General features: G+C 45.2%; 1 protein-coding gene across 4 annotated transcripts in view; it reads right to left on the bottom strand.

The window, feature by feature from the left end:
* LOC147619465 (protein TPX2-like) overlaps positions 1 to 18916 on the bottom strand; it is a 37366-nt gene extending 18450 nt beyond the window's left edge. For 2 of the 4 annotated variants that reach the window (XM_086773139.1, XM_086773140.1), the window contains exons 1-15: positions 18621 to 18916; positions 18227 to 18303; positions 17353 to 17408; positions 16914 to 17038; positions 16630 to 16810; positions 16430 to 16541; positions 16191 to 16310; positions 15946 to 16068; positions 15759 to 15845; positions 7100 to 7191; positions 6914 to 6992; positions 5852 to 5914; positions 5646 to 5708; positions 5465 to 5553; positions 5306 to 5381 (exon numbers count right to left, since the gene is read on the bottom strand). In XM_086773139.1, the coding sequence (XP_086629265.1) occupies positions 5306 to 5381; positions 5465 to 5553; positions 5646 to 5708; positions 5852 to 5914; positions 6914 to 6992; positions 7100 to 7191; positions 15759 to 15845; positions 15946 to 16068; positions 16191 to 16310; positions 16430 to 16541; positions 16630 to 16810; positions 16914 to 17038; positions 17353 to 17408; positions 18227 to 18303; positions 18621 to 18789 (1512 nt within the window). In that variant the 5' untranslated portion in view covers positions 18790 to 18916. The remainder of the gene's footprint in view (positions 1 to 5305; positions 5382 to 5464; positions 5554 to 5645; positions 5709 to 5851; positions 5915 to 6913; positions 6993 to 7099; positions 7192 to 15758; positions 15846 to 15945; positions 16069 to 16190; positions 16311 to 16429; positions 16542 to 16629; positions 16811 to 16913; positions 17039 to 17352; positions 17409 to 18226; positions 18304 to 18620) is intronic. The other 2 variants (XM_086773141.1, XM_086773142.1) reach the window with 2 other exon arrangements.
* Between the last annotated feature and the right edge of the window lie 2027 nt (positions 18917 to 20943).

The following is a 20943-nucleotide window of genomic DNA, read 5'->3' as shown; positions in this document are numbered from 1 at the left end:
GGGAGCTACAGCATCATGCTCAACATTATCACATACAAAGACCAAGTAAGAACAAGCTGATTTTTTTATTGCCTTTGAAATAGATATATGGCTTACAATGGGTATGGTACTCCCAGTAGTACCCGCATCAATACAAACTTCCCTACCCCTATGAGTAAACACGACTTTCTTTTCTTTGTGCAAAATCTTGGGATCCAAACAGTAATGCCAAGGCATCCCAAGTAACACATCACATCCTGTAAGTGGTGCCACGAGGAAGTCTTCATGATCCAAATATCGCTAAATCTGTATGCGAAGCTTCCCAATGATGGGAGTGACCTTAACTTCCTTTCCCTCAAAGGCAACATTTGCATGAAAGTCCATGCCCAATTCCTCAAGCTTTAACCCAAGAGCAGCAGCCATCTACATGGATATGAAGTTATCTGTTGAGGCATTATCAAAAAGGAATAAAGCTGTTTGGTCCTTTAACTTGCCCCAAGCTTTGCATAAAATCCTGCTCTTTGGTTCATGTGCAGTGTTACCCTGAACATCGGGTATAACATTCACACTTGGTTTGGCATCCTGCACATTATTCTTTTTGAGATTATGGGGACATTGAGCTTTCATGTGATCTTTGCTCCCAAAGGAGAAACACTTCCCCTCTCTCATGCAATCAAAGATATACTGTCTAGACAACTTAGGATCGTTCTTTTTACCCCCCGGCTTCTTTTCTAAACCCCCTTTTGCATCCTCGGACTCATGAGACATAAACTTAGATGGTTGTCCACCCTTTTTCTTCTCATTTCCAGCTCTGAATTTTCCCTTGTATGAGCTGAATTCTTGTCTTTTTGATGCTCCCTTGCCATACAACTCCTCAAAAATAGTTACTTAGTGTATGAGCTTCTATAAAGTGTTGTGGGGGTACATTGCAAGGCTCTTTTGAATGATTCGTTGCAGCCCTGACTCAAACTTTCTTTTCTTCTCGTCCTCACTAATCGTCATGAAAGGTGCGACCTTGAGAAGAATCCGCCAAAACTTTGAAACATAAGAAGAAACGGATTCGCCTTCATCCTGTGTTACCCAATCCCATTCCTTTCGTACATCCTTCTCAAAGTGAGGAGGAAGTGTCACCAATTGGCCGACCATTTGGTCCATTCCTAGTTTTTGCGTCTCGTTCACTTGAGGCCAGGCCGGTGTCTCATGTGAAGAGGCCAGTATTTTGCTGACATGGACGGGAGCCAGACTGGTGCCACCCGTGTGTTAGCAAGATGGTGTCGTATGGACGGGAGCCAGATTAGTGCCACCCGTGTATGACCTGGACTGTGTTCGATCCATGGGACTGTCACGCCATGGACGAGCCAGTATTCGTGCCGTGTTTCACCTATGGGACTGTCACACCATAGGGAAACTCGTGCCTGGAACTGTGTCTTACCTATGGGACTGTCACTCCATAGGAAGACCAGGTTTTTATGTTTTATGTCGTGCCAGTTTTGTGCCGACAGATATTTTGTACATGTTCCATGAACGGGAGATATGTCCATGTTACTATTTGCACATGCACACATATTTTGCATGTTTGAAACTGTTTTCGCATGACATGTATTCGTGTGTTTGCCTGCTTGACGTGTTACTTACTGAGCGGGGACGCCTGCCAGTGAGTCGTGAAGTCTGCTCTGTATTCTGACGAGTTTCAGTGCATGTGAACAGGTGGTAAGTATATGGTACATGTTGTTAAATTGTTATTTAATTCTAACCCCTTTGTTTTATAAGGTTAGGGGTTCACACTCATTTAAAAGTGGGCACCCACTTAGGGGCCAAGGTGGGGAGCCTCACTTTTAAGTGAGTGTGGGGGTGGGCATGGTCACCTACCCCCACTAATCCCCCACATGCAAACGTGGTATGACCAAGGTTAACTCCACTTTCAATTTTATTAAAAAAAGGGCCCCCTTCAAGCGTTGAAGCCATCGCATCTAGCTGGCGTTGATCCATCACCCATCGCTTCCTTTTAGCGTTGGATCCATCAACCGGCTGCTCTTCCTACGCAAAGGGGACTGCTCATACTATGGCTGCGCCTACTCTCCTACAGGCGGTTATCATCTCCACAAGCACTGCTGCGACTTCTCTCCCCAGACGGCTGGCTGCAACTACAGGCGGCTGCCATATTTTCTACTGTACGGCTGCAGCCAGGCGCCTGTGTACAGCAGCCAGGAGCCTGTATACAGCAGCCAGGTGCCCTTCCTCCCACAAGCTGGCTGCAACCACTCCAGCATGCGGCTGCCTTCTCTTTACCTCTATTGCTGGCGACTGAACCTTTGGATGCTGGCTGCGTTTCTGTACAGCCAGGCGCCCATTACATGTTTTGCCTACACAGAGTTGGCTGCCATCACATGAAGGCCACGTATTACCTCTAAATTGCTTCCCCCAGGCGGCTGTGTATCCATCACTATCAGGCTGTGCTCCAGCAGGCGGCTGTCTACAGCTATCTCTTGGTTTGTCTACTTTGAAAGTGGTGGTACATAGTGACTGTGCACTCCTTCTCCAATCAGGCAAGAGCAGGCGGCTGTGTCCTTTGTGGCGGTACATCATCTCCACGGGTGTTCTACAAGGAAGACTTCACATCACCTGAGTGGCTTCATCATTCCACAAGTTTTGGTCTTTTATCAACCAACTACAAGTAAGTGATTTTCAGATTTGAGTAAAGCATTTAATGTTTAAATCTGATAAGGGATTCATCCCTCTACGGCCACACCCGTTCGGTGCCGGGTTGTCCAAGCTGTATTGGCGAACCTCGGTCCAAAGGTGCTGAGATCGGGAGAGCCAGGCGTTAGTACGAGAGCGCCTGTTTGTGCGTGGTCTCGGAACACCAGTGAGGCGCTCTCCGCGGAGTCCAGTGAAAGCACAGGACCGCAGAGATTGGGCCACAATAGTGGTCGTTCTGCTTCGAGTTTTCTTCATCGAAATCCGAGCCTACTTGTTTGGTACTGTTTTCATATGTACATGGACATTATCTGGTTCGCAGAACCCATGGAGCATTGTATTCATTAAATACTCCCAATAAATATATCATATATTGAGGGGGGGGTCGGCCCGTTCCGGCCCCAGTGCTGGTGTCCATTTTTTCCATTTCTGTTCATTTAAATTCAAGTTGTTTTAAAGTTGTCCATTTCAAATTTGTGGTTTTAAAGTTGTGCTATTAAGCGTGTGGGTGTCCAGCGGAGTCTTTCCCACTTGACGCGATCGGTTTCATTGGTATCAGAGCACGGTTGTTTCCCTCTTCCTAGTGGGGAAACGAACCTGTGTACTGGACATCCCGCTTTTAGCAAACTTTGAACACAATGGACAGCCAAGGCAACCCTTTGGAAGTACCAAATTCAAGGGGTCCCTCTAGTGCTTCTCGTGGGTCTGATGCCCTGCGTGGTAGGCACAAGCCCCTTGAAAGGGTTCTGGATAGTGAATCCAAGGGTCAACTGTCTCCAGGAAAGACAGTTATGCTTGAACAAGACCCTGATGCTATGAGGGCTGAAATGGAACATATGAGAAAACTTTTGCAGGCTCAAGAGCAAGAATTGAAGTTTTTGCATGAAGATCCTCATCTACAAAGTGCTATTGAAGCCAGGAAGGCTGATGCTATGGTTGATGTAACCTTTGAATCAATGGCTCGTGAAGTGGGCAAGAAACCAAGGGAGTTGGCACTTGCCTATCTCCTTCGCAAAGGTGATATCAAAGAGGGGGATGACGGAGAGCTAAAATTCAGAAATCCACCTCGTTTGAAGCATGGAGATCCTGCATCCCAGAGACTGAAATCTTTTATGCAAAAGGAAGAGGTGACTGTCACCTCTCGTCATGCATCCTCTCCCCAAGGCACTAAGCCTGATAGATTTATGTATGCCAGTGCTCATGGAGGGCATCAAAGTCACATGCATGCAAGATATGTATCTCATGGTGACAGGTCTGCTTCCAGAAAAATTTTGCCTTCTGAGTTGTCTCATGGAGAGACTATGCCTTATGCAGGAAAGTCACATGCATCTGAGCTTCGAGTTCGTGGAGCACATGCCACCGTGCCCCATGAAGCTTCTATGACGGCCCATGGAGCCCATGCAGACAGGGCTACCCCGTTGGATAAGGGGAAAAGAAAAAGAGAGGACCATGAGCCTCATGCCAGGAAGCTCAAGGAGTTCAAAGCAGGTGATAAATCTGTCAAATTTGATGTCTTTCATGGTGAACATGATGCCTCTAAGGTGTTAGCGTTTGTGGCACAGTTCGACATTGCTTTTAGCGATGAGGATTTCACAGAAAAGTCGAAGGTGCGCCATGCTAGCATGTTTCTGAAAGGCACTGCTGCCCATTGGTGGATCACCGAAAAGATCACCAAGGATCCCATCTCTACTTGGAAGGAATTCAAAGATAGATTTTATGCTCAGTTCTTGCCACCCAATGCAGAGCAAACTCTCACTCAAAAGTGGGACAGGCTGGAACAAAAAGATAATGAGAGTGTGCAACAGTATGTTAACAAATTTTGGAAAGTGTTGCTGGAAGTGACTCCCTTTATGCTAATCACAGATCTTGTGTTCCTTTCCTTGGGCCTCGTACCTGTGCACTTTCCTATAGCTTAGACCTGCGCACCTTCATCTGGGACTGAATCAATGTTTAGCCTTGCTGAGCCTGATGCTGAAACAATGTTGCCTGGTTCTCACACCACCAAAAGATCAAGACATGGGTGATGGTTTCATCCATGTGCAATGCAGTAAGGGTGGGTGGGACATGGACAGCACCAATATGTCAAACTCAACCTGAACCTCCGATACCAATGTCACAGAGATGTTTGCTTCAAGACATCCCTCAATTACCATACACATCACCTCTGTTGAGTATTGACACCACCTGGGAGATTATTGCTAGTATCACGGCATGGCAAATCTGGAAGACCAGATGCTCATAGGCCTTTGGGGGTATTCATGTTTATGACACCCAGTGTATCTGCAATACATGGAATCTCCCTAGTATCACGGCATGGCAAATCTGGAAGACCAGATGCTCATAGGCCTTGGGGGGCATTCATGTTTTTGACACCCAGTGTATCCACAGTATATGGAGTGACATTGTTCATACGCTTTTGGCCACCTGGGCCCGTATACAGGGATCTCTTAGAGCTGCGCAAACAAAACACGGCAGATTTATGAGAGAGTGGAACCATGGTATTTTCTTCTCCTCCACTCCTACGGAGCTTTTATGGCAGCATAGTGTCCCCAATTGGTTGAGATCTCCCTTTGTATGATTTTATATTACTTCATAGAAGTCTCTTTTCTGAGAAAAAAAAAGGACTTACTCTCTTATTGAGTGGGCGTGCCTTAAACTTGGACATCATTGCAAGCTCTTGTTCCAACTCTCTTGTGCTCTTAATCCTGAGAGCAAAACAAGTCCAAGGTGAGATGCAATGTAACACTTGAACATAAGGTACATAACACATGAACATGACAAAACGTACTTGGGTGGCCGGGCACGGGCAGCAGTCTCCAGATGGAACTCTCCCTTTGATGAGAAGAATCTCTCTTGTTTTTCAGTAGCACTCGAGACCTGGCAAAAAGAAACATCTCCATTTTGCAGCTGTCCGAACACACAGGCTTAAAAAGCTTCAAAGAGGTCAGTTCATGTGTAGTAGGTATTACCTCCATGGATGGTAAGGCTTGCTGGTACATTAAGGCTCTTTCCATTGTCCTCAGATTGAACTCCTGCACAAGCACAAAGGATCAAGCAGTAAACCTAGTGCTAATAAGACCACATAATTGCTATGCTTCCATCTTAATTACTTTACTGCCCCTTACTAACAAAACTACTATGCTTTCCTCTCTGTTTCATTGGCTATGGAAATAACCTGAAATTCAGGCAGCTGTGGAGTGCTTCTAGGCAGCATTGGCAGAGTTGGACCTTCAAGAATCTGGAATGATAAAATACCCAAGGATAAGAATTATAAGTTAGCGAGAGTGATCACTTACAGCTCAAAATGTCTTAGTGCATTCTAATTACACTACTAGGATACTTCCGGCATAAGTAGACCAGCTCATACATGAGTTGTTGCATCCCACTTCCATATTACAAATTTGCTTAATATCCCCAAGGCACCTTAGTTTTGGCATAATTTGTTCATACTGCATAATCCCATATGTAGAGGACTGGAAATAAAGCACACATATGTGCATGTAACTCCGCACATGGGTGGGGTGTGTCAGGCATGTATGTGCATTTGCCTATGCGCATGCGTGCGAACATGCATGTGCATGCGTGCACAGGTGTGCAAGTGTCTATGCGCACACGTGTGTGTGTGTGTGTGTGTGTGTGTGTGTGTGTGTGTGTGCACGCATGTGTGCATGCAAGGTTGTGCAAGTGCATGTATGCATGTGTGTGTGTGTGTGTGTGTGTGTGTGTGTGTTCAACACACACACCATAGTTATCAAAACGTAAAAATGCAAAAGCCACACAAAACCATAAAATTATGAAAACGACCATTATAAACACCATGTACATGTGTGTGTGTACGCATGTGCATGCTTGCATGTGTGCATCATGTTGTTAGCGCACACACACACACACACACAACACATGCACACGAATCTTAGTCATCAAAACCTAAAAATTCAAACGCAACATAAAAACAAAAAAATATGAAAATAATGGATTAAAAAGGTTGGAAACACCATGTAGGCATGTGTAGCAGCATGTTACTTGGGAAGAGGGGGAAGCGATGTTGAACAGGTGAAGGAATGAAAGAATAGAAAATGAGAGAAACAAGGAAACAAATAGTTGTTTACAAACTGATAAAAGATGAAAAGGGTCCACCAATACATTATGCAAATCCGCACATCACTGGATTCATAAATGCTGTAAGCATAATACAAGAATTCAGAGTTCAAAAAGAACTTTTTAGGTAGGCACTTACCCTCTTGTTCAAAGGACGTGCTTTAAATCTAGGTAAGTTTGCCAACATCTCCTCTTCTTGTTCAGCAAAACCTTTGACACTGCCCAAAAGCGCATGACAATAAGCTTTGCGTATTTTTTTTAGTGAGTGAAATAAACCGTACATGTTTTGAAAAGCTATATAAATTTAAATGCAACATTGACTGACGTGGGAGGCCGTGCTCTCAATGATGTCCCTAGCATTGGTTCTTTAGGCCGTGTCAACTTTAGGCTCCTCCTCCTTGATGATGTAAGCTTTTCCTACAAAAATTGTTTGCAATCATTAAAGAGATCTCTCTCTCTCTCTCTCTCTCTCTCTCTCTCTCTCTCTCTCTCTCTCTGTGTGGCAGGATCGGCAGGACACCTCTCAGACATCCACCTTTTTGAGCCCCACCAAGTGACCATGGCAATCAGCACCAAGGCTCCCCGGACCAAAGAGAGCACTGAAGTCACAGCCGAGCCCGCAACTCCCTAGCACCACGCACCTCAGTCACCTGACAGAGACTGTAATCTCTCCATAGAGAAACATCCCCATCCCTGTGGATCTAGACCCTCCACTCGCCAAGTGCAGATCACAGAGATGTGCCACACAAGAAGTGGACATTGCTGCATTGTACAACATTTGGGAGGAGATTCGAGAATGACATCTTATGAGCTTTGACTCTCTTCTTTGTATACAATTACATGGGCCCATTTTCTTTGGTAGATGGTTTTTTTTTTTTGCATGTTTCCAACATCCAGTTATTCATGGATCATATGTACTCATTGTTAATCTCATAGAGTCATAGACCTTTTGGGTCTTTTGTAGCCGTTAATACAATCAATCAATCAATCAATCATCTCTCTCTCTCTCTCTCTCTCTCTCTCTCTCTCTCTCTCTCAGAGGAGCAAAAGCTCGAGGATAAAGGACATCGTTTGCACACTCTTGAAACAACATTGAAGAGTTACCATTTGAAACAACAGCAAAAATTTCTTTAAACCACCTCAGATGCATGTGTCACATGACGACTTGAGGACATGTATAGAGTACGATATGATAGTTCTAAGGTTAGTAGCCTTTTCAGTGCCCTCACAGAAAGGACGTGGTCAATGAGTGACTGGAGTGTAGGTTAGGGTTTGCACTAATGGATGGTTATAGCACTAGCCAATGAGAAAGCACAGACAGGAAACCAACTATGAAGAGATGCTGGTGATTAGACCCTGTCAAGGGCCAGAGGACTTGCAAAAGAAGCAGCGATGACTGGCTATTCAGACTGGCCAGCCCGGGGGTGCCAAAAACAGCCCTCCCTTGATTTGTAGCTCAATTTAGCCCCAAACAGCAAATGCAAATCTGCCACCTTCAGCACACGCAAATCCAGAAATGCAGCTCCAATAGGACACAATAGCTGGTTTACACGTTCCCAGGTTTGTAAGAAGCACAAAAGAGCATAGAGAGGTAAAGACCTTTAGGCTTTAATTCTCATATCAACTAAAGCGAAGACTATGCAAGAAGAGCAGGAAGGGGGAGGGTATGTGCGTGCGTGTGTGTGTGTGTGTGTGTGTGTGTGTGTGTGTGTGTGTGTGTGTGTGTGTTTTGTGGGGGGCTTTGGTGGGGGATCCCATTTTGTACCCTTGGGACTCTGTTCTGTGCTGTGTGTGCATGTTAAATACATTCTTGATGTCCATTTTTTTGATTGAGTGTGTTTGATTGATCACTTCCACTAGACTCTCTGATATTGTTACTGATCACTTCCACTAGACTCTCTGATATTGTTACTGGAGTTTAGGTCTGATAATATTACATGCGGAAGCTTGCAGTAGGATTCATTAACTTGGTTAGAGCAGAATTTGGCAATCCATAAACCAGAATTTTGCACATGAGAGAGAAAGGGAGAGAGATAGGCAGTACACCAGATTGTGTCCCAATCAACTCTCTGAAGATCCCCCACCACAAACGTTATTGCAACAGATGTAAAGATGGGACTGACCTGTGGGCTGTTTCAAGCATAGTTGAGGGAAACGGGGAAACGGAAATGGAAATGGAAACGGAAACAGATACGGAAACGAAAATTTTGAGGAGAAACGGAAACGGAAACGGAAACGGAAACAGAAACGACATGTCAATAAGGAGGGCTAAAGGAGGGGAGGGGTTGAAAGTTCATGATTGTTTGTATGCACATGTGATCCCATTATGACATGAATTTTATGGTTTATAAGAATAAAAGGGGAATAAAATGGATATCAGTTGTTGTAGTGTGACATTTTCTTACAAGTACATATTGATTTGGGTGGAAAGATCTCCGAAACATGCGGTGTTGTGGGAAACGGCAAGCTGAAACGTTTCCCCTGTTAGCTGAAAAATTTTGGGCAGCCGTTTAAGGGTTACCGAAACGCGTTTCAATCCCCTACCTACCCCGAAACGTGTTTCGGCCTTCAAAAACGGCCGTTTCAGGCATTTCCCATAACTATGTTTTCAAGCCCTAAAGACCAACGATTTCGATCATGCAGAGCACCTGGGAAGGAAACGCACCTGGCCACTCTGTTCTGATCTGCTGGATAGCCCCTTTGATGCTTGCGTTTTCCTCTGGACACCTCTACACGCTGCATTTTGCTTCTCTGCAGGTCGCCTAGCTCTTCACCCCTTTCTCTTTGCATTTTCTGGCCTATAGACTGCCTTAGGCATGCACACAAGCTATGGTTCTTGCAAGAATCAGAGATGGCCTCCACAAGGACTAAATCCCCCTTAGATAGGGATGGGGACTGTTAGCAGTCATCTCCTGTCTGTACATATTACACATTCGTGCCATTGTTGTGGGTGTGCTCGCCCGTGTAGGTGCTTCTCCATTTTTCCTCATGTTCCATATTTTCCCTGTTTTTTGTCTGGTCATGGGGGACTATCTTCTGCTAGCCGACATGGTCTGTTTGCTACCCGACTTGATCATGTGCTGGCTGACTGGGATTTTATCTGGTCATGGGCAGTCTCGTGGGCACTCTCGCTACCTTGCATAGTGTTTGCAGCCTCCTCTTCATTTTTTTGTCCACCCACCCTCCCTTCACAAGACCGATTTGCTCGAGATGGCTGAGAATTATGTGAAGATCCCCACCCTCTCCACATTCCCGGTGGATCAACAGTTGGACGGGACCAACTATGGCATCTGGGAGGTAATGATGGAGTCTGTCTTGGAGTCTTATGATTTGGCTGATTTCATTGTGGTTGGAGTTCCACGACCAAAGTTGGAGGAGGGTGAGCTTTACCTTCTACTAGGAAAGAGCGGGAGGCTCAAGCACAATTGTGGGATCGTGTCAATGCCCGTGTGCGTTCTTTCATCTTCCTTAATTGCACACCCCAAGTGATCAATCACACCAAACACATGACACTGGCCCGAGGGATTTGGTACTACTTGGCTTCTTTGTATAGCAGGGTATCACCCATGAAGAGGATTTCCTTGGAAGTGCAGATGCGAGTGATGAATCCTGCAAAGTCTTCAGCGATGCGGGAGCACATCAACAAACTCCAGGCTCTTCAACGGAGGTTCTTCAGGTTGGGAAGGAGAGATCTTCAGAGGATATGGCCATTACTTTGCTGTCTCATCTTACCCCTCAGTATTCAGCTTTCTATTCTTCTTTGATCACCAGTGGAAGGCTCAACACCATCACAAGGGAGGAGCTTGTACCAATGGTTTTGGATCGCAAAGAGCGGTTTACGAACCCTCCACAAGGCGGAGGTTATCAGGCTCTGACTGGCCAATGGTTGAAAGGCCACAATAACAACAATAAGGGAAAAGGGAAGTCTTCTGAGCAGGAGCCCGACTCAGATGGTGATGCCTTGAAGGCAGAGCAAACCTGTAACCATTGTGGCGAGAAGGGTCACTATTGGAGGAAATGTCCTCAGCGAAGCACCGAGAAAGGTGTCGATTCCTCAGCTATAATCGTGAAGACTCTAGCTTTTGTGCACTTGGAGATTATGAACGCCGGAGTTTCATCTTCTTCGAGCAAGGAGGCGATTGGACTCACCGTTGGGGATACTCGGGAGTGGATTCTAGACAATGGTGCTTCCAAGCACATGACTCCTTCTTGAGAGTTATTACAAGATCTTCGAAGGCAAACAGGTCACATCCTTACTATCCCTATTCATAGTGAGGGTAGGTTGAAGATCATTCCTGATGGCAAAGGAGGGAAGCATTCCTCCCAAGTTCTTTGTTCCATCTCTTGGTTTTTATCTTTTGTCAATGCATGAGGTTTACAAGACTGGCATATGGGTGGAGTTTGATGCGGGACAAAGTAAGAGGCCAAGTTGTTTGGGAAGGTGGAGTGTAGAATGGGATTTATAGACTCTCAGCACTCTCTCTTGCAGGTCCTCTTCATCATGGCCACTTGAATGTGGATACGCTACAACGGGCTTGCTGGGACTGGATGGTGGATGGCTTGCCAGATGTTGGCAAGCGGGCAAGGACATTCCAGTTCTTGTGCTCATCAGTCAGAGGAGCTTTTACAAGTGAACTATGCTTTGATGTCTCGTATCATTCGGAACAAAGAGCCCACTTCCGTTAAGGAAGCCCTTTCCTAGGAGACTTGGGGAGGAAAGCCATGCAAGTGGAACTTGAAGCCATAGAGAAGAATAACACTTGGGAGTTGGTTCCGCGACCATCAAAACGGTCGATCATTGGTGTCAATTGGGTCTACAAGACCAAGTATACAAATGATGGGCCGGTGGACAAGCACAAGGCCAGACTTGTTGCTAAGGGCTATGCTTAGCGGCCTGGCATCGACTATGAGGACACTTTTGCACCGATAGCTAGGATGACCATGATTCAAACAGTTCTTGCCCTTGCCTCTTCTTAGCGGTGGCCGGTATATCAGATGGATGTAAAATTTGTGTTCCTCAATGGTGACTTGCAGAAGGAGGTGTATGTTGAGCAACCTCCAAGCTTTGAGGTTCCGGGATCAAAGGAATGGTTTACAAGATACGGAAGCCCTTGTATGGTCTTATAGGCTCCCAAGGCTTGCAATCAGAAGATTGATTCTTTATTTCTTAGAAAAGGTTTCCAGAGATCTATTGCAGATCCAAACTTGTATCTCTTTTTCGGGAACGCGGTATGGTCACCTTGATGTCAATCATTGGTGTCAAGTGGGTCTACAAGACCAAGTATACATCTGATGGGTCGGTGGACAAGCACAAGGCCAGACTTGTTACTAAGGACTATGCTTAGTGGCCTGGCATCGACGATGAGGACACTTTTGCACCAATAGCTAGGATGACCACGATTCGGACAGTTCTTGCCCTTGCCTCTTCTCAACGGCGGTGGCCAATATATCAAATGGATGTAAAATTTGTGTTCCTCAATGGTGACTTGCAAAAGGAGGTGTATGTTGAGCAAACTCCAGGCTTTGAGGTTCCGGAATCAAAGGGATGGTTTACAGGATACGGAAGCCCTTGTATGGTCTTAAATAGGCTCCCAAGGCTTGGAATCAGAAGATTGATTCTTAGAAAGGGTTTCCAGAGATCGGTTGCAGATCCGAACTTGTATCTCTTTCGGGAACGCGGTATGGTCACCTTGATTATCCTTTATGTGGATTCTCACTAGCAGTCATGTGGAGCACATAGCTGTGACGAAGGCTGCCTTGTCAAAGGAGTTTGAGATGACGGACTTAGGCTTACTCCATTTCTTTTTGGGATTGGATATTTGGCTGACCCAAAGGGGGGGTTCTTTGTTTCTCAACAGCAATATGTTCAAGTGTTGCTAGAGGCCTTTGGGATGGAGAACTGCAAGCCTATTTCTTCACCGATGGACCCGAATACCAAACTGACAGTAAATAATCCTTGTGAGCAGGTTGATGCCTTCTTGTATCGGAAGCTTGTTGGTTCATTGATTTGGTTGCTGAACACCAGATTGGACTTGAGTTTTCCATTGGGGCTGTTGAGCTCATTTATGCAAACACCTTTGAGGACTCATTGGGTCGCAGAATTATGGATCTTGCGGTATCTGCAAGGTATGAAGGATCTTGGACTCTTCTATGGCACTGGAGGGGAGATGAAGGACCGAGTCAAACTCTGAGGTTGGAGTGACTCTAATTGGGAAGGAGATCCAAAATACATAGGCAGAGTACCGGGCCGCTTGTGGTGTTGCTTGCGAGGTTGTGTGGCTGTGGAGATTACTTGGCGAGATTGGGTTTCCCCAAAAGGAACCCACGGTCATCCACTACAATAACCAAGGCTATATAGCTATTGCTCAGAACCCGGTCTTCCATGCCTAGACCAAGCACATAGAGATACAATATCACTTTGTTCGTGAGAAGATTTTGGCTGGTGACATCTTGCTTATCTATTGTTCGACATGGGACAATGTGGCGGACCTCTTCACGAAGCCTCTACCTCGGTAGTTGCTCCATCAACACTCCAACTCACTAGGGTTGGTTCCACATCCAGGAGCTGAGAGGGGGTGTTAGCAATCATCTCCTGTGTGTACATATTACACATTAGGGCCATTGTTGTGGGTGTGCCAACCCGTGCTTCTACATTTTTCCTCATGTTCCATATTTTCCCTGTCGTCTGCTGGCCAACATGGCCTGTTTGCTACCCAACTTGATCATGAGCTGGCCAATTGCTCTTATGCTGGCCGACTGCGATTTTATCCAGTCATGGACAGTCTTGCTGCTGTCAGCCTGTTTTAGACTGGCCAACCAGCAGCCCCAGGTTGGTATATACCACCCTTGCCACCACACCATTTGTTGTATCATTCTGTATCAGACCTTCAGTGTATATAGCAGAGTTTATATAGCTTCTCTCTCTATACACTTCTGCGTTTTCTCTCACAGCAGTTTCTCATTTCCGCTGTGCATTCCGACGAGGACTGCATGAGGGCTGGCAAACCCACTGTGGGGCTGGCCGACTAGGCTCCAAGGCTGGTTGTGGGTTGTAAAGCCCCTTTGAAGGGTATGTATGCTGCATAGTTTCAAAGTGTTTCAAAAAAAGCCTTTCAGAAAAGTTTCATACAAACTGGAGAAGTTTCATAAACGTTTCATAGAAGGGTTGAGGGGGGAAGCGTACAGTCAGAAAAATGCTAGATTCAGCATTTATATACTTGGCGCAGCTTGTAGAATGTATAAACATACACGACAAGCATATCTTTCGGCTTTAAAACATGTGAAAATAACAAGGTTTGAGAGCTGTCAGCTGGGCCTTGGCAGCTCAGAGTTCAACCTTGCCAACTGCCCAAGACAGGTGACAAAAGATAAAGTCATGAGGCACGATTCATATTCCATATGTGCTCTCAAAGCAGCCAAAATTAAAGAAAAAGTGTTGAAGAAAACACCAAGGAACTTCAAAAAAAGTGAAAAAAAAAAAACTTGAAAAAAACTTTTGAAACGTTCCAAAGTTTCATGCAAGTACCCTAAGGTATGAAACGTGTTTTTTGGCTAGACGCCCCATACTTGACCAATGACCCTTGGCCACATCGGCACCCACACTCATCCATGGCCCCCTTTTGGGTGACCATTGAGCTGCCCAAAACCATTCAAACCACCATAAGCTTTGCCCACCATGTGGTGTTACTAGTGCAGGTTCATACACACCTAGAAAAGATCTAATCCTAGACATTTGACATGATAGGTGCCCATCCATCTACCCAACCAGTGGCTCTAATAAGTGTACAGGACACCAGAACATCATTATTTTAATGTACAAGAGGGTTACATCCTTGCACGGGACTAGCACGGCTGCTGACGTGTGCAAGGCATGCACGATTGGACTTTGAACATCCCTAGGCCGTACACCAACAACTCATCCCTCAACAAGGAATCACAAAATGCATGGTGTCCAGCCTCAAGGCCCTGTACAGTCATGTCCACGGCATCCAGTCCAGGATGTGCATGACAGATATAGCCTTCCTTCAGCAAGAATCTCCAGAAAGACATCACAAAGTGCACTGATATATGAACACTTTACAGCCGGGAACCACTACCAGGTTGTGAGACTGATAGACCTTATATTCTACCAGGTTGTGAGACAGATAGGCCTTACATTCTTCCAGGTTGTGAGCCAGATAGACCTTGCATTCTAAACACCAATTAGATACTGAAGTTTTTTCTCATGAGAGAAGAAGCTTGCCGTGTTGCTCACATGTTGTGCCTGGTGTTTGGGTTGACGGATGGACATGGACACCCACAAGCATGACCAACACAAGCTGGAGGAAGCGTCGCCCCCACTTAAAGAGATAGGGAGAGGGCAGGGGTGAGGTGAGGGGTGTTTTTTTTTTGGGGGGCACCCCACACGGGGGGGGGGGGGGGGGGGGGGGGGGGCGGCTCAGTTTGCCTTCCAAGATCAAAGGATGTCTCCACAACAGACTACAGCATCAGACAGTGGGTCTTTGTCCGAGATGGGGGAAAGGGGAGGGGGAGAGGGGGGCAGGGGGGCACACCTAATCTGTACAGCTCAACTGTCACCTGTATGTGCCTGAAGCTGCTAACTTTCACAGTAGCCAGATGAGGGGCAAGAAGCAGGCAAGCTAATGAGCAGCTAGTTGCCCAAGCTTGCCTGACCATAGACAGCTTCATCCACGAGACGAGCAGTATGACCAAGCTTGCCTGACCATAGACAGCTTCCATGACTAGCAGTATGACCAAGCTGGTTGGATCACCGCTTATAGGTTTAGAATTATACAAGGCTGCTTGGATCCAACAAATGCACACATACACATGCATACACAATCACATACTGACATAAAGCATGGCACATCTGCATCCCAACAACGATTCCCAAGTTCACCCAGTACATTCAGTTGAACCCTTCTGATAATTGGCATACTCAGATTCTGAAGTAAAACTTGGCTTCAACAGGTGCTAACACTTACTTGCGTCCTGAGTTCACCCAATATATTCATTTGAAACCTTTGGACCATTTCTGCTACAGGTATGTAAGGCAAGCTTGAGCCTTGAAACTATGAACCACACAAAAAAAGAAACATTTTAGTACTATTTATTACAAGGAAAGGTGATTTGCCCACTGCAATGCTAGAAAATTACAACCCTGGTATGTACCTGGGCATCAGAGCTACATTGTCCGGTTTCTCTGTGAATGTGTGCCCTTTTCTCTGTGTTAAAGCGGAACTCTTGTGGAACAGTTAAAGTAGGTGCAGCTCGGGGTGTCTTTGTGTTTAATACCTGATTGGGAAAGAACAAAACAGTCGGGCATTAATCTCAAAAAGAAACATAGGGACTTTATAGCAATCAGCCAGCATGTTCAATGCAATACAAGAACCAACTGAATTGGTCAGGGCAACTACCTGGCATGACCGTCCTCCCTCGAGCTTTTGTTTCTTAGTTGCCCGCTTCTCTGTGTTAAAGCGGAACTCTTGTGGAACAGTTAAAGTAGGTACAACTCCGGGTGTCTTTGTGTTCCATACCTGATTGGGAAAGAATCACAACAATCGGGTGTAGTCTCAAATGAAACATAGGACTCTATAGCAATCCGCCAGCTTGTTCAATGCAATACAAGAACAACTTAATTCGTCAAGACAACTACCTGGCATGAACGCCCTCCCTCAAGCTTCTGTTTCTTAGTTGCCTGCTTCTCCTCACCTGACTCCATCTTTTGAGACCCAGCCAAGCAGCGCTTAGCAGTGGTTCTTTTACAGCTGCTGACAGCAGTCGCAATAAGTCATTAATGCACACCAAGCCTCTTCTGGATGGAAAAAATATATTTATGAACTTTGACCCTTGAACCTTGGTAATAATGTCTTGATATTCTCGAGGGTAGCCTGTTTATGCAACTCTGAGTGATTCCACTTTGTAGGTATGTTAGGGGCAGTATGTGTAGCTTTGGTACTCTTAAGCTCAGCAAAATGCTGAGGAAATTGGTCTCTTGGAGTACAAGGTTCATCTTTAGTCAATTCACATCGTAGGCCTGCAACCATTTACACCATTTGTGAAAAATGATATCCTAGTCCTCCTGAAGGCAAAGAAAAAGACCCTTAAACCAATGCCTTACTTCTGCAAAGACGTAGTACCTTGCTTATTTAAGGGCAGACCTGTGTCCCTAGGCAGCAAACTTATTTCGTTGTAGGGCACGCTTGCTTCCTTGGCAACCATTGTTGCAGCACTTGTTTGAGTGGCACTATAAAATACGCATTTCCTTGATTGGTCCAGGAAGATAACATATTGAAGCAGGATGCCAGTACAGGAGAACATCAAAACCTCACATATATACATGCATGCATACAGAGCACTTGCATCAAAAAGGAAAAGGTCCCAAAGACTAAAGACTCATGCATGCAAACATACATACTTGCATGCAATCTTCCATGCATCCATCTAGCCAGTTTCCATTTATACACAGGTGCACACATACAGAGAAGCCATATGTACACGCACACGCATACATGTATGCATCCATCCAGCTAGCCATCCATTCATACATACATGCGTACGTATGTAATGTGTTTATACCTAGCAGTGTCGACCTGCGTCTCCTTTGGAAGCTCGGATGACAGACGTGCTACAAGCTAAAACAAACAAAAATACAAGGCCCATTAAGATCAACCAGCACTACTATACACTTATCCGTACGGTGCATGATACCACATAATGATGATGCCACTTCAAGCATTAAGATGACGCTCCATGACAGTGCTCGGTGAGCGGCCATGGCACCATATAGCAAGTTGACAAGAATGATGTTTTTTAATGCCACCTGGTGAATTTTGCATGTTGGTGAAAAGGGTAAAATGCCAGAGCTAGGTGCAAGCCATGGTGTGGAGGTTAGCATACAACACAATTTTTATTTTTATTTTTTATTTTTTTTTGGGGGGGGAGGAGGAGGGGGGGGGGGGGGGGGGGGGGGGGTAATCATTTGTGTGGTCCATTCCATCCCACAATCAACTTAAACTTGTGCCTAAGCCACCTTCCCATATAAAAATGAGGGCTTGATGCTTCCCAGATGCAGCCATGCATTGGATATCTACATATCAAGTGGCATGAGAGTCCATGCAGGCGTGTAATAACACAACAGGTCTTAAACTTATGTATACATATGAGGGTTCAATTCCTCCCTCTAGATGCAGCCATGCCTTCCCACCTACATACACACGAGCGTCAGTGCCTGCAATGCCTGCCCATCTATATACACACGAGTGTCAGTGCCTGGCCCCTTACTACAGGCAAGGGTTTGATGCTTCCCACCATGCATTGGGTGTGGCAATAAGGTGCTATGCGTACAAAAAAGCAAACATTCTATCAAAATAGTTTGAATGATAATTCATATGGTTCAACAGCATCCCATAAGAATGGTGACGGTTCAGTTGATCCTAGTAGGGTGTCTCACCTTTTGCACTTCAATGTACTCCTCCAAACTGCATCCTGTTGACAACTCCCGAACAGATTTCACTTTACCCACGAAAGCTGCAGTGGAAAAAAATGTGGCTGATTTTTTAATTGCAATACTCAATTGCTACATTGTAGAAGCTAGCTACCATGAGGCAATTTGGATTTGGATAAAGAGGCTGCCGTGGAGTGTTTATTTTTCCTTATAATATTTGGGCATTTAGAGAATCTACCAAGAAAACTGGGCTTTCATTGAATTTTCTGGGCATTTATTTCGAATCAAAATGCACCTACCGTGGAGGGAAACATATTTGGGCTTTTTCTCTTTGATGATTTTTCGGGCTATAGAATAAACCTCAAAGTGCCAAATTTTTGCTGTGTTGCGCTGTACTTACGAGATGCTGGATGGCTGAGAGCTGCCTGGAACCATCGCTCTGCAGCAGCGGCCTCTTCTTCAGTCTCGCCGTTGCAGAAATCGAAGAAGTGAGGGGCAGAAAACTCATACTTGGGGTCTATACAGAACTCCATAGCCGGGGCTTTGCTAGCTGCCGTACCTGTTTCCATCCTTCTTTTTGCTCTAAACTGGAGATTTCAAAGGGAAAACCTGCAGAAGAACGGGTGCCCAAGTGGCAGATGAGCTTGTTCTACCCTCTAACGTTAAAATGTCCTAACGACGACGTTGATGATGACCCTTTCGACTCCTTTTCCTTTTCCTTTTCCTTTGCCCGGACTCCAGCTTTTAATGTCCTTTGCCCTATTCCTCCTCATTTGGTATCCGGATTTTCAAATTTTGAACGTTATGATAACCTACACCATAAGTGCACTGCTTTTTAAGGGTGGCTTCACACGCTTCACAGCATTGCCACAACTTTTTCACCTTTCACAACATCATGGCTTGGTGGTTGCATTGCCACAACTTTTTCACCTTTCACAACATCATGCCTTGGCAGTTGTGTTGAAGGGTGAGCGAGCTCCTACTATCGCCCGATGGTCCAAATGGAGGTTCCTCTTCTGAAGCTGCCCACACATTTCAAAAGCTCATGCTAGACTACATTGAGGTAGTAGCCACCTAGGACAAGTTGAACAAGGACTTTGAAAGTGTGCCAAACTAGGCATAGTCACAATTTTCTTAGCAAATTTGGTGGTGATGCAACTCTTCTTCCAAAGCTAACCAGCCTTAGCATCCTTGATAACCACAAAAAATATTGTAACCTTGCCTATGGCTGTTGCCACACAAAAATAAACAATTAAAAAAATCAGAAGCAATCACAAGCAAGCTCCCCACCCCAATCAGGATCCCCCTCTGCTATTAATATTTTCATTTACTAAAACTAGCTTCTTCATCCCTCTGGAGGAACAAAGATATGTAACATCTACTAATCAGCACCAAGCATACATCTACCCCTCATCAACAAAGTCTTCAATCCGATCACAAGGACGTGGTCGACATCAGGAAGGGTGGATGTTAACCCATGTTAGGGTTAACAAGGTTTGCCACACCCAATTATATGCTAAAGCATGAGTGATCTATATCAAATGTCAACACATCAAACTCATGTACAAACAAGCCATGAAGCAATGGTGTCAAAATCTCAAACTTGGACTTGGACACGTGCCCATAAAGGTTGGATTGGATAATTAATGGCATTTCCTGCTCCAAGAGTGTGTGGTAGTAAATGAGCTAAGATGTGCTCCCTAGTGTTGTAATGCATCAATGTATTATGAGATGAAGCAATGTACAAGCAATAGGCCAAATTGAAGCTTTGGGTACCTAGGTACCTGCCCAACCACAGGTTAAGTGTGTAAACACTTATGGCCATGTATAAAAGGCAATTTCTCTCATAATGGCAGTGTTGAGCCCGGAGATCTCAAGGGTTACGAGCTCGGCCCCATCAAAAACATCCCCATGACACATTGAGGTGAGTAGAGGTGAGTGGTTCTCTCCAAGCTATATGTTAACCTTAATAGAGCTAGCACTTACGAGCATTTAGCAACCCTCAGAGTCTCACCCTCATGGCCCACCGCTTGCATCCCTGACTCCTATCATCATAGAGGGTGAGGAGTTCCTGATCTTGCAAGACATCTTGGAGATTTTGGACATGAGGGAGGATGAGTTGTATTGTCTAGTTGTTCGAGTGTTCCTCCTGCTCAACATCCAACAACTCCTCCAACTAAGAGAGCTCCACCTCCTCTAGCTCCTGAGTGCCCTCCACGGCCACCTCATAAAAAACAAAAAGATGGAGACCAGGTACTATCACCCTTTGAGAGATAAGGAAGTACCAAAAGTCCACGGAGTTAATTATACCAAAGGCACATTTTGCAAGGTTGGTCAGGAAAGCGATGCAAGATCTACAAAAATCATCGTCGAACATGTTCTATACACAATATCGCACGAACTCTATCGACTGTTGATGATCAGTCTAACCATTGATTGGCTATCCAATTAGTAGAGCTGAAGATTATTTGGTGGATTTGATGTATGATGGCCAAATAGCAGCAATTCATGCCAAGCGTATCAATCTCAAAGACAACGATTTATGGCTCGTTCTAATGATACACAATAGTTCTGATGCTTTTAATCTCAATGTTGACATGATGTGAGGACTTGTAGATGCATGCTCGTGTATTGTTTAAGATGATAAATGGTCCGCACACTAAATCAAGCTTTGTACATGGTACTTTTTTAAAGCATTTTCTTATGTTTAATTTGTGCCCTCA

This window comes from Cibotium barometz, chromosome 33 (assembly GCF_041138505.1).
Source record: "Cibotium barometz isolate CiBa-2024 chromosome 33, ASM4113850v1, whole genome shotgun sequence".
Lineage (NCBI taxonomy): Eukaryota > Viridiplantae > Streptophyta > Polypodiopsida > Cyatheales > Cibotiaceae > Cibotium > Cibotium barometz.
Note: the sequence above shows the minus strand (reverse complement) of the source record. Positions and strands in the feature narration are given on the sequence as shown.